General features: G+C 41.0%; 1 protein-coding gene across 1 annotated transcript; it reads left to right on the top strand.

Annotated features, from left to right (window-relative positions):
• Window positions 1-356: 356 nt before the first annotated feature.
• TMEM26 (transmembrane protein 26) lies at window positions 357-24,823 on the top strand. Its single transcript, XM_033148910.1, has 6 exons — window positions 357-749; window positions 6,662-6,740; window positions 15,741-15,833; window positions 19,184-19,404; window positions 22,502-22,578; window positions 23,326-24,823. Exons 1-6 carry the CDS (start codon window positions 559-561, stop codon window positions 23,742-23,744), a joined length of 1,080 nt encoding a protein of 359 aa, XP_033004801.1. The 5' UTR covers window positions 357-558; the 3' UTR covers window positions 23,745-24,823.

The raw sequence follows: 24,823 nt of genomic DNA, 5'->3' as shown, positions 1-24,823 counted from the left end.
AATCCTGCATCTACAAGTAGGGCTGGCAAGTAGGCTCCTCCATTAAGATCTATTAAGATCCATTAAGAGGACCAGTCTTTTAAAATAAGACCTCCTGGGTAACGGATAGGCAATTTTTCTCGCTTCTTCTCTCTGTTGAACTCAAGAGCAATTGGCAAAATGTGGTGCTGATATAAAGGCAACAGAAAAGATAGCACATTTATAAATAAAAAAAATGCACATTTGTGGCCGGGTTCCTGTGAAGTTAGCCAGCCACAGTTCCTGAGAGGTCCGTCTCTCCGGGTCCTGCTTTTGACACTGCAAATCTTGCCGTCTGGTTTTGATTCCCCCCACCCCCTTCTCTCAGAGAGTTTTCAGGAAGTCTGGGGGAGGGACAAGGCTGTTTCTTTTTGTTATAATGGGCCCCTTTGTGGAGATGGAACAAGAGGAAAGTTCTGCCCGTCACATAGAGCATCCAGTGTGACTCTCCCCCTTTTGCTACTCACAGGCACCAAGGTCCCTTTTGGGGCTGGAGGAGAGGAGGAGGAGGCGGGGAAAGAGAGGGAAGCTCGGCTCAGGATGGAACTGCTGGTGCTGCTCAATGCCCTGGCGACTCGGCTGCTTTTTGCCTTGCACTCCCTGCTTGGAGTCTGGAGGGTGACCAAAGTGACGGAGGAGCCCAAATACTGGCTGCTGTCATTGCTCAATCTCCCGCTCTGCTTCGAAACAGTGCTCACACTCAAGTTTAAGCAAGGCAGAGGCTACAAATGGTAAGCAGTTCTCTCCTGGTCTCTCTCTGCCCGCCTGCCTGTTTCTTTACATCTGCTTCCTATCAGCATCTTTGAACCGGGCTCTTATTAGAGCTTACAGCCTTTGTCTTTTGCAACGGTTTATTGCCCCCTCCCCCAAACTCCATCCCCAGTCCTCCAGTTTGTCCCATTCCAGATCAATAGTGTTTCCTTCCTTCCTTCCTTCCTTCCTTCCTCTTTCTCACTCTTTTTTCTTTTGAACAAGGTTTTTCTGAATCAAACTTTCTCCTGGAAATGCAACGGAAATGCTGCAGCACCTTCTGACTCAGGTTCAGAAGCACTTGGTTGTCTTTATTGCTGGTTGGGAAGACTAAGCAACTAAGGGGACACTGCAGCTCTTTGCATTTCGCCACAGAGCGCAAGAAGGGTGGCAGGTCAGAATGACACAAAGTGTGAGGCAGAGGAGACACACCAATGCCTGTGCTGCGTGGGGGGGGGGGGCCTTGCAAAAGAAGCAACAAGTCCAGCAAAAAAAGGAAAAGTGTGTGCAAACAGAAAGCTTGAGTTCATTTGAGCAATAGCTTATCAGGTGGCAAGTTTATATGGGGGTCAAAGTTTTAGCAACACAGTGGATTGGTAGAATTTGGTATAAATCAGACTGTGGCTAAAATGATCCTCTCCTCCTGCTATGACTGGTATTGATCCACAGTTCCCATAGGAGTTGATTTCTCATGTATTATAAGACATTGTGCCCCGTTGCAACAAAGGTAAGTGAGAGCCAACGGGGAAATGTAGAGTCAGCAAAATAAAGAAACGTACGGATTGCCTCCCCAGCGTTCTGTGCACCTCCAGACTTTTCCAAACAAGACACTTCCCTTGCTTTGGAAATCATGAAGTGATTAATTGAAGAGTCGCCTTAGTGTACACTTTTGCTAAGTTGGAGCACTGTGGAGGCTCCAGTGCAATTTCACCGAGCATCCTTTGTTCATTTCACAACTCAGAAAATGCAAGGAAGGCAATCTTTCCAGAGAACCAATTATTTGGCAATGCCGCGTAGTCTAGAGAAACGGTTACATGCATTACGACATGTGTGGAATGCAACTTCCAGTAGCAGATTCTTTCAAGAACTTTAACAAACGATGGCATGGTTAAAAGAGAACAAGGCAGTAAGATTTGTTAACAAATCTTGGCTCGGCCAAACCACACACCTAAAGTTAGCTTGTGCCAAACTGCTAACAGTGTAGCAGCCTACCTTTGTGAAGGCTGGTTCTTCTTTCTCACCATAGTGAAAGGCATTGAATCCTTGCCCTCCTCTGACTTCACTGGATTTCATCTAACAGGTCATTAGCCACAACAAGCTCTAACGCTGACCTAAGGGGGGGAATCACACAATCACCAGTTGTTTCGTTTCAGGAAATACACATACAAATAAGCAAAAGACGGAGAGGGGCCCATTTCACACAAGCTTCTCCATCTCTTGATTTCTCAACAACTAACTACGTGAAGTGGATCAGTTAAACATCTGCATGATTTCTTGAGGCAAGCCAATATGAGAATACTACCTTTGGGTAGGGTTGCAAGAGAAATCTGGTTCACATTTAGAGCCAAATCTATCAAATTTGTACTTTCTGAAAGAAGATGAGAACTGAAACATAGCCATCCTTAAAAATTCACAGTTATCTGTATTTTGTGATGCAGTTCTACAATGTTTCACAAAATGTGCCTATTCGTGGGAAATGTGCATTAAAAATGAACATATTAATGAACACAATATACAAAAATGCATTATTATGAGAATTCGCTTGTAAAAATGTGCATGTTAGTTAAAACACAGTGTTTTTATTAGGAGAAATTTGCAATATAGTACTGAAGTTTCTGTACTGTATATCATATAGAATATAGTATATAGTTTCTGTATTTCATACAGAAATATGGAGAACTGAATTTCAGATTGTAAAAAAAGAGAGAGAAATGGATAGAACTAAAATGGACAGATCCTTCCATCCCTACTTGGCAACTTTCTTTTTTGACTATGTGATTCCTAATCCATAGTTTGCATTTTTACTAAGCAAAGTTTTTTGTTTTCTCATTCACGCTGAAGGAGAAAACCTAGGGCTTGTGAGCCCATTAAACTGTCCTTCTTCAAGCCACAGTGAAATGTGTACAGAAGTACTTGCCAGAGATGCATATGTCATGTCATTAGCTGATGCTTTGGCTTTCTGACTTCACTCCCCAAAAATGAAGAGAGTGTCCTATTACTTGGGTGTATCTTTGGAAACTAGCCCTGTATTGGTTTATCAAATCCGCGTGACAGACAATTGTTTGTCTGATAGAACATGCAGATCTCTCTGTCCACCTCTGTGCACGCACGATATGGTCCTGTGATGAATTTAAGCATAGGTGAGGAGCTGGACTGCTACCTGTGATGAGGCAGTCCCAGCCGTGAAGGCTTCACCTTGGAACTTCATAGGTCTTCTGCAGACCCTTTGCAGGATCCAAGGAGGAAACTCCTATGGGGAAGGGGAAGTTTCTGCAGAGAAATAAACAGAATTTCCCTTTAGGGATAGGAAGGGAGGCTATATTCCTTTTATGTGTTTCTAATTGTGTATCTCTGGATGATTCACTGTTTTTGTCACTGGTGCAGTTGGATCATTTTGGACTTCCAGAGGGCCTCCTCTCTAGATGGTAACATGTATTACTTCACTTATTACAAAACGTGCTGTGTTTGGAGGCTTTTGGTTTATCCAGACATCTGCCCCCAAGTCCTGCCCGGGTGGTGACACTGGTTTTTTATTATGCCAAGTTACTATTCCTATGATCTGGGTAGCATGCATATCGAAGGCACAAATCTCTTTGCTCACAAAAGAAAAAAGGAGACTTTCCAAGTGCTATAATTTATGCTCATTAGTCTACAGGTTTTCTGCAGTTTAATCTTGAAAATATTCAAGGGTGGCCTTGAGAATCTCAGCCTACCACCCAACTCAGAAAAAATCTGGAATGGCACTGCAGGACGGTATCAAGGAGCTGCCTGAGCTCCTGGCTAAGGTAGGCAGGATTTGGCAAGAGAACATGACTCCCAAACAAAGAAAGACAGACAGCAGAGTCAGTCTTGGGCTTCATTACCTACGAAACCCAAAATCTGGGATCCCCTTGAAACTGGTGCCAAAGTTTTGTAATTGTTTTGTAGCGAAAACCCTGCTATTTGTAGCGCCCCATATAGCACCCCATATGCATTTTACCTTTACCTTTATCATACCATAGACATGCAGGCCAACTGGAGCCCATGAAACTGTCCTTCTTCAAGCCAGTTGGCCTAGGCCAGTTGGTCTGCATGTCTATGGTACGGTAAAGATAAAGGAAAATGTAAGGCCAACTGGCCTAGGCCAACAAGAGGCTTGTCACCCTCACCTCTTCCCCAAGCTAGTCAGCCCCACCTGGGATGTGGTTTCTTGCCTGCCTTAGCTTCCTAGAGCATACTTCCCTCTGCTCCCTCTGCCTCAGAGCCCACCTTGTTCTGGCCTGAAGGAAACCAGTGGCTGTTAGTCCTGGCACACCACAGCTACAACATCCTGAAATGGAAAGGTTTGAGGAAGACCCTGCTGTGTCTAAGAAACTGGAGAACCAGAGACAACAGATGGGTATAACCCCCCCAATCTAACGGTCTTTCTGAGAATGCCTTTTAAAGAATCTGCCATATAAATGAATGGGTACCATTCACCCATATGGGGAAAAATAACATGCTGCACTGCAGGTACTATTTTGCTAGCAACAAAACCAGCCTGTTACAACCGAAAAGGATGCAGTATCCCTCCTTACTCTGGGTCTTCCCCCTGACATATGGGCCCCCTCTTCACCTCCGCACGCAGCATCGTGACTGGCCTTTCGCTAATTGCAAATAAAGATATATGCCTTTCTTATTACTTAACGAAAAGAGATGGTGATGATTTAGTTCTTAATGACAGACACTGGGAGGAAAGAATATAGTGCGGCTGGCCAAGAATGTTTTCTCAAGATGTCTTCTTTTGAAGAGATAGCTTGAGCCAAAGTCAGTTGGCTGAAGACAACTTCATTAGATCAGCATCAGTCCCTGGCCAGCTGGAAGAATTTTTCATACATTGAAATCCTAGTGGGGAAGCCGTCATCCAGTGCAGAGTGAGTTCCCTGCATCAATTGCTTCTCAGCTTGGACACCTGCTTTATATTGCAGCAATCAGATGGAAACAAGTTGCATGGCTTCCATATTGAAAGGCTGGAGAGAAAATCCATTTGTAGGAACAATGATATAATAAGTGATCAAAAAGAAAGAAAGAACAGGAATGTTACAGCAATTTGGAAGTTTAAAAAAAAGACCAGCAGCCTTGATCATGATAGCAAACATAGTAAAGTGGGACCTTGGTTTACAACCGCAATCCGTTCCGGAGGTCTGTTTGTAAACCAAAACAGGTTGTAAACCAAGGCGTGCTTTCGCCAATGGGGCCTCCCCCCAAAAATTGTTTGTAATCCAAAAAAAGGTTGCAAACCGGGACACGCACGTATCTGAAGAAGTGTGCATGCACACGAAAGCTCATACCAAGAACAAACTTAGTTGGTCTCTAAGGTGCTACTGGAAGGATTTTTCAATTTTCAATTTTGTTTTGACTATGGCAGACCAACACGGCTACCTACCTGTAACACACTTCCGGGTTTGACATGTTTGTAATCCAAAACGTATGCAAACCAAGGTACCACTGTATTTTATTATTTAAGCTACCTATATACTGCTGAATTACTGTAGTTTCTAAGCAGTGGTAGAGAAGTAGCATAAAGAACTTACAGTGTTGGCAGTTCAGTTTGACTGGGACTTTTCCTTTGTGTATGCTAAATTGAAGATATTTTGCACATGCTGATTCAAGACTATTTATTATGCTTCCAAAATTTGGCTGAAAGGGTTTAGCAAGGGCTGGGGTGGTGACAGAGGGCATTGACAATGGACAATGGAGGTAGTATATCACAGAGAGCGGGTCTGCCTGACTTGTGGGAGCAAGGGCTAGTTCATTCATTCATAAACTGTTTTCTAAAAGACTGCGTACATCCAAACATTCAAATTGCATGGCTTCCCCAGAGAATCTTGGGAACCGTAGTTTACCCATAACAATTTCCAGCACCCTTAACAAACTACAGTCCCCATGTGTCCGGGCCGGGGGGGGGGGGAGAGTCGTGTGCTTTAACTGTACAGTCAGTACATAGCCTAAGGCCAGGACAGCTCATATAGTAAATGTAAATCAAACTTGGAAAAGCATTGGGTAAACCATCAGTGCTAAAGATTACATCAAAGCAGTTAAACCCAAAATAAAACCACATCCCAAGAAAAGATTGAACCAGAAGTGCATACCAGAATTATTGTCACAGGTTTCCTGTCATATTTCTGTGTCAGATGATCAGTGTGGGTTGCTCTGTGGCAATACCAGTGATCTCTTTCCAATGAAAACGAAACTCAAGTAGGTTATGTATTCCTGGAACTCCTCATTGTTCAGAAAAGTGGGGGTAAGCAGAGCAACAATGTGTTGTTGTTGTTGTTGTTGTTGTTGTAGTTGTAGTTGTAGTTGTTGTAGTTGTTGTTGTTGTTGTTGTTGTTGTTGTTGTTGTTGTATGAGCCTCAGAATTGTTGCTGTTGTTGTCTGAAGATGCAGCCCCAGCCACCATTTCAAAAAGTAGGGGAGTATTCGGCATACAAAACCCTCCTGAAAATCGGAGTTTCAACAAATATTTATTGGGGGGGTAATATAATTGAGTATCGTTCAAAACAGAACGGAATCCCCCTGTTTCTTTTTCTTCCATATGGCGTCACATAAAATTTATCCAACTTATCTCTTCATTGTTTTGACAGAAGAAAATGATAGACTGTGCAATTCTGGCTAAGCTTGGTAAATCCAGTTTCTTTTTATTCCTTCCCAGGTTTTCCCCAGCAATATTCATCTACCTGATTAGCATCGTGCCTTCACTGTGGCTTCTGGAGCTTCATTTTGGGAGTCAGGTAGGCCCTATTGTTCTTTCCTACAGCATATGATGGTGGTGGGTGGGTGTGCAGGCTGGGGTGGTGAGCCAAGCTGCTTCAGGCAGCTAATTTTGGGCACCATTAAAGGGTGTCATTTGGATTTTCTACCTGAGGTACTGAAAGGTCAGCTCTCATCACAGAACACTTGTATTTATATATTTATATACCCAACCAATAGCTGCGCTCGGCAAGAGAGGGCGTCATGCAGATACCATCTTACCAGGAAGTCCATTCTGTATGATTTTGGGATCAGGCCTTTACTGTGGTGGCCCCCTGTTGTTTCGAATTGCCTCCCATCACATATCAGACTCAGGCCATCTCTGTTGTCCTTTTTGGCATCTCTTGAAGAGTTTCCTCATTCAACAAGCCTTGTAGGAAGCAATTAATAAGTGAAGCGAATAAATAAATAATTTATTGATACACCGTTAAGAAACCCCATAATAAATTATGCAAATAATTAAGCTTGGATTCAGTAATACAGCCAAATAAGACTCAGCAATCCTATATGCCAGTGAGGGGGATCCCATAATCCAGAAGTCAGAGTCTGCATCTGCAGGGCAACAGGTTCCCCATTTACCTGGAAGTAAGTCCCATTGATCTGCATAGGGATTACTTTTGACTGAGCAGACATCCACAGGATTGCTGTGTAAGTGATGCAAATAAGAGAAATTGTGCAAACGGGTTCATGTTGCATTTCTTACACAGGCAACAAAAGCCATCTTTTATTAGTTTTATTACAGAATCTGGATTACAGAACTTTTCATTTTTCATCTATTATACACAATCTTAGTTATAAGATGGATTATGTGTAGCAAAGGGGAAATTGGAAATATTTCTAATAGCTGGCTAGTGTTATAGGCAGTGCATGAGAAGAAACAACTTCAGTCCCTGGTTGCAGGAGTTAACCTCCTGCTGCATGTGGAATTAATTAAGAGGGTTACCAACCCAGAAAGACATCTGTGCATAAGTGTTATGATGTCACTGAAATCACAGTCCGTCTCTTGGTAGTATGTTAGACATCGCTGAGAGATTTTCATGCACTATCACTACTTAGAATCCCATTAAACATTGCAATTTGTGCTCCATTTACATTTCTCCTTTTCTTGCTTTATTACACATGACCGACTATGATTATATTAATGTTATTTTCCTTGCTCATTGCCACGGCTCATTTACACTTGACATTCAGTACTTCAGTAAATCGCAGTATACACAGTTGCGTGGCATTATATCAATGTTCGGACCAGTACATCAAGGTCACACAAACAGGAAAATTCAAGCACAACCCAATGACTGTTGATTCAGAAATAAGCTCCACCGTGTTGAATGAGGCTTATTCCTAGGCAAGTGTACACAGGATTGCAGTCTAACAGAACAAACCTACGTACACTTCCTGGGGAGTAAGCTCTACAGAACTCAATGGGACTTATGTCCAGGTTGTGTACACACTGTTTACTGTGTTTAAAACACATTTCAAGCCCATGGCTTCTTCCAAAGAATCCTTACAACAGTAGTTTACTCTTTGCAAACTACAAATCCCAGCAGTCTAAACAAACTGCAGATCCCAGTATTCTCTGGAGGAAGTCACATGTTTTAAATGTATGGTGTGTACGCAACCATACTTCTGTATAAATATCCATTGGGTTATGCTATAAGCCATGCATGACTGAATGATATATTATATATCACTATTTTAGCATATATTATATATCGCAGTTTGTCCAGAGACCCGAAGAACACATGTAGAGAGTTGTTCAACTCTGTCCACAGGAGATCTACAGCAGAGGCAGATTTAGGGAAGTGCGGCCTAGGGGGTGCTGCAGGGCGTTGCAACTAGGACGTAATAAATTGAGCAGAAAGGAAGGCAAGAGTTGGGAGAGGGAGCCACCGACTTTTGGCCTCGCGCAGGGAGCTGCTGAGATTTGAAATACCAAAGTCCGTCACAATATACAATTTGGGGACTGGGGAAAACTATGGAAAGTAAATTGGAAATTTACAGATTGTCTTTTGTTGAAGGAAAACTATCTGAAAATGATGTACAGATGGTATATTACACTAGTCCAAATAGCTAAAATGTATAAAACCGAGACTAACGTATGCTGGAAATGTAAAGAAGAAAAAAGGGATGTTCTTTCATATGTGGTGGGAGTGTAGAGAAGTTAAAAAATATTGGGAAATGGTCTATAATGAAATGAAAAAATGTTAAAAAGCCAGAGGCTTTTCTATTAGGAATATTAGGACAAGATATACCAAAGAAAATAAGGAATTTATTTATGTATGCTACGACTGCGGTGAGAGTTTTGCTGGCACAAAGATGGAAGAAAGAGGAAATACCAACGAAGGAACAATGACAAGAAAAATCAATGAACTATGCAGAGCTGGCAAAACTGACAAATAACGTGAAAAGGACAATAAGGACTTTATGGAGGAAGGGTGAGGACAGGCCTGATATGCCTGCAGCTAGAGTTCATCCAGCCCTTTGGGTAACCTCCATTGATCAGCTGTTCAGTGGGGAGCACCAAGGTCCAGCGATCTACTCTTTAGATGCATGGTTAATTTACCCAAGCCTGTTCTGAATGAAATTCTGAATTATTGTCCAGTATCTCTTATACTTAATTTTAATTTCCTGTACACCCCTCTGATACGTTATAATGTTATAAAGACATAGGATGCTGCAGATTTTTAAAAAAAGTTTTTTTACAAACTTGTTTTTTTCTGGAGAAAATGGAAGGTGAAACTTGAGTGGAGGTACTAAGAATTAAACTTGTGCCTTTATTTCCATGGGAAATAGCTTTGTTTGTGTGTTTTTGTATGGGTATGTGATTGTGTATGAGTCTGTGCATCTTAAGGATGTATGATTGTGTATGGGTCTGCTGGTCCCTGAAAGCTTCCCACCATGACATTGCGGCTGTTGACCTGAAAAGAGTTACCCACCACTGTTCTATACATTAGTGCCCTGCTTTCACATTTGTGTAACCTCCTAGATCCCACTGATCAAAATAAGGATGTTTGTTTTTTGGTCTCATGGAAGCTAACTGACTCGTGCGAGAGCACGAGACCAAAAGATGAGCATCTTCTCGTCAGTTGTCACGAGCCAGCTGTCTCATGCCAGAGCACCGGACTACAAAATGGGACATTCCAGGATCCAATCAGAAGCTGGGATGGCTTCTTTATTTCTAGGATGTGCTGCTCAATTTAGGACAGTTGAGGGGTATGCAACTGGGCTGCTTTTAGTACTGGTACATATGGGTCACCAGTCATCAAAGTCAATAGAGCAAGAATCTTCTAAGACATCAGCATCTATTGAGTAACATCTTTGGAAATCAAGGCAAAAATACAGTATTGCAATAGCATGCAATATTGAATGGTTGTTATTCTTGGACACTTTTCATGGTACTTTCCCCTACAAAACCTTCTGGGAATATATACAGTAAAGGGGCCAAAATTGGCCAGAAAATGCTACACCTGTTGGAAAGCAAAAACAGAATTCTGTACAACACATATTAGATATTAGTGGAAGCTAATACATACGTGTGTGTGTGTGTGTGTGTGTGTGTGTGTGTATCCAGATTCTGAAAGTCTCCAGTGATGCCAGATATTAGAAATAAGCTAAACAGAGAGTTGGGTATGGCAGTTATAGAAAAATTTACAGCTTATTGAATTCAGAAAAGCTGGAAGAATTACTGAATCTTTCCCAGGTAAAATGGTCTTCATTTGTTTTTGATAAGGGTTTGGTTTTTCATGCATTACTGCAGATGAGGGGGGAGTTTGGTTTATTCTAAAAATTGTGGTTTGGGATATTTCCATTGTGGATGCAAAGTTCATTTATTGTACGTTTAAAAATTCATCTGTCATATTATTAATAATAAAAAAGAAAAGGCCACATTTTTATAACCTCATGAATGAATCAAGTCTACTGCATAACTGGGAGAGAGCAAGAGAGATGAATAATAAGCATCTCATTTCAATAAAATAAAATAAAGCAGCTACTTTAAGCTCTCTTCAAGTATGGAAGGCTCTCCCATGTTGAAGTTGGAGTGGGTCTGTGCTGGTGAGGCTGCAGGTTTGAGCTAGCCCCATTTCACACACAACTATTCTTGTACATAGAGGTTTCTCTTCAGATGTTCCCACTCAGCACAGGAACTTCCTGGGGCAGGCTAACTTGGCAACACAACCTCACTCTACGAGAATTCTCCTCCCTGAGTAACATCTGAAGAGGGCCATACAGTTCAGTTTTATCTGGCAGTGCACTTTGCTTTCTTTAAATATTATGTTATTAATTTTCCAAAAATGACAAAAAATAAAAACAACAATACATATTCAAACATAGGGGGGGGGGAAACAGAGTTGACTTCCCCCTATTCCCTTCCCTGGTTGCACTGTTTATCATCATATCGCATGTCCATTTTAAATTACATAATCATTAAAGTTACTTATTGTCCAGTCATAATATCTTTACAAGTATTTTTACAATCCTGTGTACATTGCTTCTGTATATATGCAATAAAGTCCTTTCAATCTTCTTTAAATTCGTTATCATCTCTTCCTCTTAATTTCAAAGTCATTTTTGCCATTTCAACATATTCCATTAATTTCACTTGCCAATCTTCTTTAGTTGGGACACCTTCTTCTTTCCAATGTTGTGCTAATAGTATTCGTGTGGCTGTTGTTGCATACTTAATTCTTTTTGCAGTCTTGGTATAGCCACTCCTGTAATACCTAGTAGGAAAGCTTCTGGTTTTTTAACAAACATTATTTTAAACATCTTCTTCAATTCATTATAAATCATTTCCCAGTACTTCTTAACAATTTTGCAATCCCACCACATATGAAAAAATGTCCCTTCTGCTGATTTACATTTCCAACACTTTCTTTATTTTTATACATTTTTGCTAATTTTACTGGCATTAGGTACCATTTGTACATCATCTTTTATATAATTTTCTTTAATCACCACACTTGCAGTAAATTTTATTTCAGTCTTCCACAATTTTCCTCAATCTTCCATCTGTATATTGTGTCCCACATCTTGTGCCCATTTGATCATAACTGATTTAACCTCTTCGTCTTTCGTTTCCCATTCTTGCAACAGATTATACATTTTTAATATTAATTTCCTATCATTTTCTATTATTTCTCTCTGAAAATTTGATATTTCATACTGAAAACCTTTCTTTTTATCAATCTTAAATATTTCATTTAACTGAAAATATTGCAGCCAATGTTACTTTGTCTCTAATTTCATTAAATTCTTTCAATTTTAATTGGTTTTCTAATTCAATTAACAACTCTCTATATGTAGCCCATTCCATGCCCATATTTAATTTTTTTCTTGATATTGCCTCTATGGGAGTCAGCCACCATGGTTTTTTTCTCCAATAAATCTTTATACTTTTCCCAAACTTTAAATATTGCATTCCTAATTATATGATTTTGGAAACTTGGATGTATTCTAGCTTTTTCATACTATAGGTAGGCATACCTTTGTTAACAGTAGCCAGGTTTGCACACCACGCTAAGCCAAACCATGGTTTAACATGAACATGCGAGTGTGTGGACTCCCAGAGATGAACCTGCAACCTCTTTGCTCCTCCCTGGTCCTTTTTTTTTTTGCTGCCATGTTGCGCTGAGCAAAGCCATGGTTTTGCAGGCTTTGCAGGTGATCCAAATGGGACTTGTGGTTAAGCTCTCTCCTCAGCAGCAGTTGGCAGGGCTGAGCAGGATGGTTAGTAAGGCGAGAGCTTAACCATAACGTCAGATGACACAATAAGGCAAACATTGGCTTAGCTCAGTGCGGCACAGCAGTCAAAAGGCTAGAGAGGAGCAAAGTGGTTGCAAACCTCTCCCAGAGCCCACATGCTTACACATTCTCTATAAGCTGAGATTCACTTAGGGTGATGTGCAAACCAGGCCATTATGTACACAGCTGCGAGATATATATATATATAAAGGTGAAACTCAAAAAATTAAGAATATCATGGAAAGGTTCATTTCTTTCAGTAATTCAACTTAAAAGGTGAAGCTGATATATGAGATAGACTCATGACATGCAAAGCGAGATAGGTCAAGCCTTTATTTGTTATAATTATGATGATTATGGTGTACAGCTGATAACCCCAAATTAACAATCTCAACTTTGGGGTTTTCATCCGCTGAACGCCAAAATCATCACAATTATAACAAATAAAGGCCTGACATATCTCGCTTTGCATGCCATGAGTCTATCTCATATATTAAACTCCAGTAGCTAATGAAAACAATTGCTTACATAAATGGACTTTTCCACGATATTCTAATTTTTCGAGTTTCACCTGTATATATCTCATGTTCCAAGAGGTAACTAGCAATTATAGGACTGCTTTGTTTCTGGTAAAGCAATTGCAGTCTTGACTTCGTTCCAAGCGTCTCGTTGCATAGCTATGGGAGAACTACATGGCATTAAATGTGTGTGTATGTGTGCAAGTAAGATGCAGGTTTTTTTTTAAACAGGCAGATTGCATCAATAGGTTTTTAAGAATGCAAATCCGCACCAGTGGGGAATTTTCTTCCAAGTTGAACACTAGCTTCAGAGCAAGAATTTTCCTCAGGGCTGTAACAGGAGATGAATTGATTAATTTCTTTCTTCATGTTTGTTCTGATACTGTTAATTGTCAGTTGTTTCCTTTTTTTAAAATGTACTTTAAATGCAAAGACACATTTAATGCCATAACTAGTTTGAGTCCACAGTGACTACAACTTTTCTTATGTGTGGTTAAAACAAAAGGCAGTTCCAGAGAACCGGAGACTCCTTCCAACGACACAACTGACCCTCGTTATCTCTGGAGTTTACAAGCAAAGCGAATATAAAACGTGTATTGTAATTTCCTCTTGACATGAGAATGTGCACTGAAATTGCAGCTTACCTTTGACCCTGTCGTAGCAGAAAATCTCAGTCTGCTGGCAGCAGTTCTAAATATATAAGGAAATAAAGGGGAGGTTAAATTAAATGTTGCTTTGTTAAAAACCTAACCATGACACATTTTTGATGATACAAGGAGAGAGAGACCTTCATGCCTCAAAATGCCTGTTTTGATTTGAAAAGGAAGTCTGAGTGCAGAGAGAGAGAGAGAGAGAGAGAGAGAGAGAGAGAGAGAGAGAGAGAGAATCAAATAATCTTCTTCCTGAAGCAAGATCAAAATGTCTACATGGTCAGGTGTACTTTCACAAACCTGTTTGAAGCTGATCAGCAGATGCAGGTCTCAAAGTATTTGAGAATCACAGAATTACATTCATTCAGAGATAAATAGATGATAGATAGATAGATAGATAGATAGATAGATAGATAGATAGATAGATGAGAGAGAGAGAGAGGCAGGCAGGCAGGCAGGCAGAGAGACAGATAGACAGACAGGCAGATAGGAGAGTACATTTGTTCAACCCAAGGTGGCATGCTTGCCCAGTCTTAGTCCCTGGCTCCCCTTAAAGCATTGACTGTTATCAGGAGTGCCAATTTGAATAAAATATTGTGTGTGGGGGGGAGGTAAGCCCTGCCCCGCATAATCAATCACATGACACATGCACACCATTTGAATGGCAATGTCCATCAACTTTGGGGGAGGGACCCCTCAAATATTTTATGGGGGTGGGGCTGAAGGGACCTCAGCCCCTAGCAGTTGGCTCCTATGTCTGAGAGGATTCACAGTCTTTTAATAATATACAAAATATGGGGGCCCCAGTGCCGTAACTTAACTCATCTGTTGTGTTCAGTTTACAATCTAATCTGTGTTTAGTAAAGTGGTATGAGTAGCTGAATAAAATTTCAGGTTTCCAGCTAAAAGCCAATGGATACTTTGGTGAAATAAAACAACTCAGTATGCAGCATTCAGAGGGTTCATAATGCTGTACATATATTACATCATTAATCTTTACAACTGCCTTGTAAATTAGATCAGTATTTATTATCCCGTTATTGCAGATGAGGAGTAGAGACTGAGGCTTGCTTCAGGTTATCCTAATGAATCTATGGCAGAAGGGAGATCTGAACCGGAAACTTCTTGGTCACAACTTAACAGCCCAAAGTTCTGCAGGTTTAATCAGAACCAAAGGCCTCCAATACTCCAAGGGTCTTACTTCTAGAAAAGTGTGCATAGGATTGCAGCCTAAGTCTCTCAGCTTTTGACATCTACCTTACTTCCTAAGCATACTTGCATGCAAATGTGAAAGGGTGAGAGAGATATGAGACATACATCTGATCTTCCTTGGAAGAAATGTGAGAGGAACAAAATATTCTGTTGCTTGCAACTCAGTCAAAAATTCCAGAATGAGCTTCTTATTGGCCTGAAATGAGAGATTGTTAGGAAGATAGGTAATAATAATAATAATAATAATAATAATAATAATAATAATAATATATTTCTACCCCGCCCATCTGGCTGGGTTTCTCTAGCCACTCTTTAAAAAACCTCATCCAGTTTTCCACTTTAGATGTTTTTAATGGTCTGCTCCAGTTAAATAACGAACAAGTCAATGAGAGTCAAATTCAGTTTTCAACCACACATCCTTTTTTGGGTACAGAAGGATTGCTGCCCTACATTCAAATGATTTTCACTGTTTACCTCCATTGCCTTCCCTCACAATCTCTATGCAAGAAAAAATATTGTTTGCCAGTTGCTGTTCTGAAGATGTTCACAGGGCCCCTTCTTACATCATGTGTGTGCCAAATGAGCTCCTTCCTGCCTGCAATCTGAGAAGCCCGGAGGGGGGAGGCGCCTAAGCTGTGGCTCCTCCCACCCCAGTGTGGATCATTTCCAAACTGGGACAATGCTGGGCATTTGGACTCTTTCACATGTTCTGGCGTTTCTCGTGTTACCTGAACAGTGTAGGAGGGTCCACACATTACAGCAGTGTTAAGTGCAGTGTTAAGCAATATGGGTTGTTTTTTATTAATGTCTATACAGAATTAGAGACTGATTTATCCCCTGAATTGCATTTTTATTGCAGGCTTGCCATAATGAATCGGATATGCGGCCTTTCACTCCAAAATATGAACCCGCTTATCAAAGCAAGGCCATAGATGGTCCCATAATAGGAACGGTAAGCGGGGTCTCATGAAATGACAGCATCTACTTAATTCTTGAAATGTTGGTGTCTGAACTAACTTGAATTCTACCACAGTACTGCAAATTGTGTTGTATTATCAGTTGTGAGGTCTTCTAAGATGCCTAAATTTAAAAGAATGTCCTTAAGTTGTGGCAGATAATGTCACACAAATGCAGTATCTCAAGAGTTTAGTATTACAAGAATGGGCCAAACCTCCCCTTGAAGTCACATGCTCATCCTCTGGTACGGCCCTAAAGAGACCACGCCTCCACTTCTGTTTAGATTAATCACCGTTTATAGTGATTCAACTGTGGTTAATCTTAACTCTGGTTAGTGAAAACAAGCCAGCTTCATAAACCAATGGTGCGAAGTATGCTTGTTTCCACTAATTACTGTTATAATACTGTTGTTGTTGTTGTTGTTGTTGTTGTTGATAATAATAATAATAATAATAATAATAATAATAATAATAATAATATGCTGTGCTATATGCAGGTCTCGGGGCAGTACACAGGATAAAATCAGAATATAAAACCACAAAATGCATAATCAAAACAAAAACAAAAACAACCCAATAAACCACTCCCCAACACAATTTAAAAGGGCACCGGACGTCAATCAACCAAAGGCCTGGTTAAAGAGGAATGCTTTTGCCAGGCACCTAAAGTTTTATAATGAACCTCCCTAGGGAGAGCATTCCAGTTTGTCGAGGTATGGATGAGATGGCAAACTGTGGCACATCAAAAGCAGATGAAAACCTCTAAACTCATATTGGTGACTGTACTGGAAAAGGAGGGGAGGGAAGAAACAAGCAAGCTCGGGGATTCCAGGCTCATTCACGTAACACTAAACTATGGTTTAGTTCAAACACAGGAAATGTCCAGCCAATGGCCCAAGTGTCCTAAATTGGCCTGTGAAGCTTCCCTACCCCTACAAGCACCCTTCTGTAAAACCACAGCTGCAAAGCTCCTGATTTAGCCTTTGAAAGTGAGGCTTGCATTCAATGCCTTTTAAATCTTGCACCAAATGCAAGCATCTTTGGGACTGATTCCATTTGGGTGCTTCCAATCTGAGCTCCTGAGTTGAGCTGATCCCTACTGAAAGTGGAGCTTGAATTCAACAATGGATTTAATTTCAAGTGCAACACATTGCTAGGATTGGCTCCACTCAGGAGCTCCCAACCCTGGTTTAGTTTTAAACTCCAAACCAGTCCAATATATCATGGGGAAAAGAGTAAGCACAACAATCAAGTAATATCTGTTTCTAAATTCACATGTATCAACTGCTAGCCTCTCCCAGATCTGCCTGGGAACTGGTGATTAAGGGTGGCATTCAACCAAAAGGAGACCTATTGAAATGAATGGACCTAACTTTATCTTGCTTGTTAATTTCAGCGGGTCTGCTCTGAGTAAAACATTGCTGAATGCCATGCTAAATCTTCTATTTGTTGTTTTGGTCTGTTCCTTCTGCAATAATTACAGAACAAGAATTTTGCCCTCTATACCATTATAATACCAAATGCCTGTACAGTTTGTTATGCTCATGGCATTTGGTGCCTTGGGTGGAAATGGTCTAGGGCAGGCATGGCCAAACTTGGCCCTCCAGATGTTTTGGGACTACAATTCCCATCATCCCTGACCACTGGTCCTGTTAGCTAGGGGTGGTGGGAGTTGTAGTCCCAAAACATCTGGAAGGTCAAGTTTGGCCATGCCTGGTCAAGGGTTTTCCCCCTTCAACATTTGTGGCAATAACAATACAACTTCCTCTCATTATTAATCCATTTCTAGGTTTAGCAAATTACTTCATTGGCATTATCAAGGCACTATCTATAATATGTATTATAAAATGGAATAAAGTGTGTATCAAAGTTGGCTAGGCTGGGTCTTATATCTGTCCTTATGTCCCTCTTTAGCCAATATGATTGTAATTAGAAATGGTGCTGGCTTCTTTGTCCCCCCCCCCCCGGCATAAAGAAGTAAATTCTTTACTTTATGGTGAGGTGGAAGTAATCAAATCACTCTTTCCATTCAAGCCATATTACAGAATGACTAACGCCAAAAGCATTTGGTCCAGAAAACTGGGTCATTTCAAGGATCTGTGAACCACAAACCTCTGGCACCAAGTCAAGAAATGCTGCCAGGATTCATATCCCTTTATAGCCCTCAAATGTCCACAAATGCAGTGAATGAGCCAAAAGCGGCTAGGAGCAGATTCTGCCCCTGCACACTAAAAAGCATGTTTCCGATGTGTATCTTCCTGTGTAGGCAGAGCTCCACACGATCAGGTACCCCGAAAAAGCAGGATTAGGAATATAGGAAGCTACTTTATAACTAAGACTGGTCCATGGGAAGATAGGAGCTGTAGTCCACAATTTTCTGGAGGGCCATAGGTACCCCAACTCTTGGTGGTGGAGCAAATGTCAAGTTCTATTCCTGGGATTTCAGCATCACTGAGAAAGACCCAAACCTGAGACCTTGAGCAGCCATTCTCGGTCAGAGCGGATGATACTGAGGTAGCTGGGCCTATGGACCTTCGTGCACTGTCAGACTTCATGCAACTGTCAAAAGCCAATCCATCTAACATTCAGATTGTCATGAGGCCAGGGCGACATGAACTGACCTCATCTTCCACACCTACAATACACTGAACAGTCATGTGAATTGGCCTCTAGTGGCAGAACAACGACAAGCTTCCTTTGGGTAGCTTTTGCTGAAATGTTTAGACGAGTCCAACATATTGGATTTTTATAAAAGTGCTGAAAACTATCTGTCCTGCTTCAGGTATAGGGATGGTGAAGAAATCTGATCCAGTTCACATTTAAAGGCTAACCTACCTAATTAGCACAATATTGGAAATGAAAACAGTTGTCCTTCAAAATTTGCACTTCATTGAATTTTGCAATGTAGTTCCTGAGCCAAGTAATTTGTCCATCCTCCCCAAGACACCCAAGGTGGCAAACAGATTCACAATTTACAACCAGAAATATTCTAAATGAGTTAAAACTAAAAATCTTGTTCCATTCAGTGATATCAGGGTTAGATGTGCATCTAAATGCATCTATTAATAAAAATAACATATAAAAGGCATCATTATTAGGGGAAATTGCTTTACAAAAATGTATATGTTAAGCAAAATTGCATACAAAAATATGTATTCGCACTAAAATACTGATATTTTGGGGAAGGATTTAAAATGTGGAAATGTGGAGAATTGTAATTAAGATTGGACTAATCAGAAACGGAGAGAGACAGGAATTGACGGAATCACGCATCCCTACTCCTGTATCTGTTCATATTTCCCACAGTTCCTATGTTGATTCTTGTTTTTATGGCTCTTTGCAACAGGCCATAGAATTTGTCAACACAATCTCCGCTGTGTGTGAGTCAGTTTGGATGCTAGGTCTCCACCAGACCTTTCTACTGCTGCTTATCATTGGGAGATGGCTTCTTCCCATTGGGGGTGAAATCACCAGGGACCAGTTGTCACAGCTCCTTCTTATGTTTGTGGGTACTGCAGCAGACATACTTGAATTCACTAGTGAGACCATGGAAATTGAGAATGTAAGGTAGGTAATTTGGTAGAACCCTAATTATTCTGGAGGTCTTGGTCATGTCAGTCCCTGAAGAACTTCACCTGAAAATTCTAGATGAACTTCAGATAAATAGGAAGAGGCAATTTTTGTCCAAGTAGGATTGTGAATTTAAGAACTGCTGTGTTGTGTATCACTTTGCAAATGAAAGGCATCCAGCTAAATACAGTGGTACCTCTGGTTACGAACGGGATCCGTTCCGGAGCCCCGTTCGTAACCTGAAAGGTCCGCATCCTGAAGCACCTGCTTCTGCGCATGCTCACCGTGCGATTCGGTGCTTCTGCACATGACACCATTTTGCACGTCTGCACATGCGCGAACCGCCGAACCTGGAAGTAGCCCATTCTGGTACTTCCGGGTTCGGTGAGTTCGTAACCCATGACAAACGCAACACGCAGTGTTCGTAACACGAGGTATGACTGTAACAATAAATTGGGTCCTCCATTAAAGGAGGGCACGTGTTGTGGTGCAACCTGCAACCTGACCCAGTGTTGTGGGGGTAATTGGAAATCAAGGCCACAACCCCTGATAGGTCGGTCCCGGGTTGCTGGGGTGAAATCTGGCCAATGGAGCATCGTAAAATGCAGCAATGCGGGACCTATTTAAGCCCATGCGAGGCTGCTGAGCTTCCTCTTTTGGGCCCAATGCATTGGAACACCCACCCACCACTCCCAATATTTAGGGCTTGCGTTGACCTTGCTATGCCGTCGTGTGTTGTCTGTCGTTGGGACAGGGAATTTTCCCCACTTGGCTGATTGGCTGGTGCCATTTGGGTTTCGGCTGCTGTGTAGCAACTAGTCACAAATTGTATGTTGCGGATAGGCTCTGGTTCAGGTGATAGGTGTGGCACGTGATGTGGCCACGCCTATGGAAATGCAGGATATTCCGGTACAGGAATCCAGGGACTCAATGGTTTGTCGGTCCCTGAAAGGGGTCCAGCCAGTGGCCGAGTCCCAGGGACATCAGAACGGCTGTTTGGTGAACCTTCCATCAGCTGTCCATGGTGTTCATCCTTGTCTGTCCTACGAACGTGGCTCTGGGACAGGGCTGCCTGCAAGGGTGCAGGGAGATAGTCGAACCAGAACCTATGCAACCACTCACTTGGTTGTAATCAATAAAAGTTGTGGCCCTAAATTCTGCCAAAAACCAAACCAAATATCTGAGTCATGTGTGAATTTATTTTGGGGAAGGTTAAAGGTCTAAACACGCAAAAGAAAGTTAGGCATTCATGAGTTCTACTGAACAGCAATGCTACAAAAGCTAATCTCAGGTAGTTCCTTTGTTTTCAATGGGATTTAGCTGTAGCTAATTTATTGCGATGTGAGATTTCAGAGGCAATGCCTACATTACCAGGTGCATGGAGTGATAACACAGATAGTGTATTTCACTATCTCTCTTCCCATTTACCTATGTTAGACTAATGCAACATCTGCATTACATAGAGATTCAGTCATTAGCTTCTGATCAGTACCTGCACACAGCAGAAGTGGGAATTGGGGAATACTGTGGCACACAACAATGACATCTGCAAAGTGTAATGGAACAAACTTGTTTCCTGTTGATTAAATATGAAAGGCTCCTAGACACAGCGTCTTTCTGCCTTTTTCAGCAGTACTGCTTCTTAGCAGAATGTCTCATTCCAGAATTGCTGGATTATAATGATTTACAGCATTCTGGATTTAGCAAATATCTGAAATTATGCAAATGAGAACATTCGCATGTGAATGCTGTCAATCCCAGAGAAATGTTATAAAGATAAGGAATCTCAGGGGTGCACCTGTCATAGATATTGAATGTTGATAGTCACCTATTGTCAGCACTCACTCACAGATTTCTCAAAGCAGGAATCAATTTTTAGGCATACACCAAACATATTTGGGTTTGGCAATATTCGCATGCAGTAATTCTCCTGATTTTGAACATTCACTGTAACATGCATAATAGTACTTCCAAGCAGTAATCAGCTGCTTTATCATCGTCTAATGCATAGGCTGGCTCAAGGACACAATCGAGACATGGAGAGTTTGGGGAACTAGTTAAAAACATTATTTCACGGTTGGGTATTTGATACGATGTATTTGAAACTGCTGCTAGTATCGTATCTAAGATAGCTACTGAACTAATTTAATTGCTGTTATACCATTGTTTTATTTGTTATTTGATTGTCCTTTTGGTTTTGCACTTTATTGCATTTTTGTTGCTTGGTAAAAGGGGAGGGGTGCAAATATTTTAATAAATTGCAACAGATGCTACATGTGCCTCTAGGACTGAGGTGCCCCAGTGTAAGGGGAAAATGCAAAACAGAGCAGCTCCCAAGAGCTTGCTGATAGCTCAGTCCTATGCAAGTCTATTCAGAACCAAGCCCCATTTAATTCAACGAAACTTACAGGTAGTTCTGAGCAGACATGCATAGGAGTCTGCTATAAGAGACCATTAGGGGAATTATACCTTTGTTCAGGAATCCCAGGCCCTGACCTATATAGAACATGCTTTGTCCCCTGCACATACCACTGACTGCCTTATCACCACCTCACAAATTCCCCATATCCAATTAGTTTCTGAGCTATATTCTGAGCTATATTCACTTTGCACTAAGCAGGAGGATAGAGGCCATAAGCTGGATGCTGCCCATAGGATACTATTTGGTCATTCCTCATCTTGAGATTCTGAGCACAAGTGTCTGGGAGACATTACTGTAACCATGCTAGAATGCCGTAAGAAGTTCACAAATGCCAATCAAACTCTTGAGCTGCAGTTTTGCTAATGGGTCCTGCAATGCACATGGAAGCTTGGATTTTTTTTTTAAACCTTAATTGGATGTCTTGTTTTCAGGCTGGATTGTTTTCTAGTATGTTTTGGTTAATAACCGGGAAAATTGGGTCTTTGGTCTTGTAAAATATCCTTATTATTTCTATACCTGGATTGGATTCCATGCATTTTCTCACTATTGAGGGGTCCTAAAAAGTTCCCAGTCACTTGAGCTGGACTTGATTGCATATTAATATGATAGCATTCCATGTGCTTTGGAGGGATTGCTTTTTAAATATATGTCATTCATTTTTGTTTATTTTAGGACCAACCGTGCTGTCGTGTATGCAATCCTAGCCGTATGGACTTGGAGCATGCTACAGTTCCCCCTGGATCTTGCAGGTGAGGGACAGCAAAAAAAAAATCCAAGGATTTAACTCAAGAGTTTAAGGAGGGGGTTATCTTACATGCCACCAAATAATGAAAAAAACCCTCTCCATTGAAACCTTGATTAGCAACTAAAGCGCCTAGCAAGGACTAACTTCTCCCACCAGAAGCTTATGCCACTCTGGCTTCCTTAAAAGTAACATACAGTAAGCCAATGGGAACAACTTCCTGCTTGTCTCGTGATAAGTTCTGGGTTGCTGGCATCTAGAAGTAGTCTCTACACTGGCATTCACATGTGAAATGTAACATGGGAGTGAAAGCATACCTGCAGTTCTACACTGTAGATAGGAAATCACCTGAGATCATAAACTGCTGGCTCGATGTAATCTCACTTCTATGAATTGAAAGCTTTGGATGCAGGAGAAATTCAGTTCAGTTCTCATTTAAAGGTGAACCAACCTAATTCACACTTCCACAGCAATACAGTAGCTGAAACTCTGCCACCCTTAAAAATTCACACTTCTCTGAATTTTCGAATCAGTTCTCCAGTTTTGAAAATAATAATAATATATTAGTAAAAATAAAACACAAAAAATCATTTTAATAAGGAACCTAGCTTTGCAAAAATGTGTATTTTAAGCAAAATTGCATACAAGCTTAGTCAGAAAATTTGCATGAAAATGCTGGTGAATGTTCATGAGCTTCATATGATGCTTCACTTGATGTTACTGTAATAATAACAATGGTCTTCCTTGTTTGTAGTGCAACATGTTGGCTGCGGTCCCCCAGGCTCCTCAAAGAGGGTCTTCAGTTTGCTTCTTTGCAGACACAGTGCAGACCTATGGAACATTGGCATCAGTTTGTTCATACAAGACGGCCCTTTCCTCGTGGTGCGCTTGATACTGATGGGCTATTTCCAAGTCATTAACCAGATGCTGGTGTTTTTCACAGCTAAGAATATCTTAATTGTGATGCTACAACTATACCGTCTAATGGTGTTATCATTAGACTTCCACGCCTCCCTTCAGAATCGGCCATATAGCCGGAAAGGAGGAGTTGGCTGTTGCCCATGTGAGCCCAACACTATCAGCCTTCCACCCAGCAACTGTGATACCGATGAAAGGGAGCATCCTTCAATTGCTCTGGAGGATTCTTCATCAGTCACCGTTGACGGCCTGTGAGCTCAGATCTCCTTTTCATGATGTTCAGTCATTTCCTCCCTTGGCTACATAGAAAGGGGACTGGCATATCAGAGGCAGTCTGATATATTTCCTGTCCGCTTCAAGATGAATGTTTGATTCTAGGAAGCAAGAGGAAGTGTTGGAGCAGCAAACTTGCTTGAATGGAAATGTTGCGATCCTACTGATTTCAGTAGACTGGCACTAAATCCACAGTATATTTATTTAATGGGATTTAAATAGAGGTAGTTTTTCAGAACTTAAAGAAAATGTGATGCGTTGGAGTACTTAGCTATTGATTCTTAAAGACACTGAGCTGTCAGAATATTTGCCTATAGTATGGTAGAGAACCTATTTACCTCTTTGGGGAATCACTTCAACTGTGACAACGGCATGCAAGTGCTTATGAATGAAATAACACATCCCTTCCGCTCATCTGATGTGGAAACATTATACAGTCAATGAATGCAAGAACTGTTTTAGTATTATGCCTCTCTTGACTAGATCGGTAATAATGCTGGCGTTTACCCCATGCAGGAATGTGAAAAGAGCATGCAGTTCTTTCTTTCAGAAACAGCCAAGCAAGACATTTCCCCCAAAATCTTGCTCAGTGTTTCATCAACATCATGCCTGGTTTAACCCCATAGCAAATTCACTTTCTTGAAGGATTTTATAGCAGTTGTTTTATACAAAGATACTTGTCCTTTTCACAATATTAGGTCATTTTAGGAGACCACCAATCTGTGATACCTTTTACCTTCTCAATATGGTTCCAACTGCTGGGCAATCAGTAAGAGCCAATTATTTTTTATGGACAGTCTGCATGAAAACTGATGATAGAAATGCCAGATGTTGAAGGTATCTAGTGCATATCTGGTTCTCTGTGAGTGTTGTGTGGATTTCCCTCAGGATCTGGTCAACAAATGAAATTGTGAAAAGTTGTTTTCACATATCCTCAGACTTTGAAAATAAATGTTGAATTAGCAAATGGATTATATGAATGAAGTGGGGTGGAATATTCAGTACTGTAATCACTGTTGTAAAGGTTGCATGCTTACATATTTTTATATATATATATTTTT

This window comes from Lacerta agilis, chromosome 5 (genome assembly GCF_009819535.1).
Source record: "Lacerta agilis isolate rLacAgi1 chromosome 5, rLacAgi1.pri, whole genome shotgun sequence".
Lineage (NCBI taxonomy): Eukaryota > Metazoa > Chordata > Lepidosauria > Squamata > Lacertidae > Lacerta > Lacerta agilis.
The sequence above is the reverse complement of the archived record's forward strand: the minus strand, read 5'-3'. Positions and strand labels throughout refer to the sequence as shown.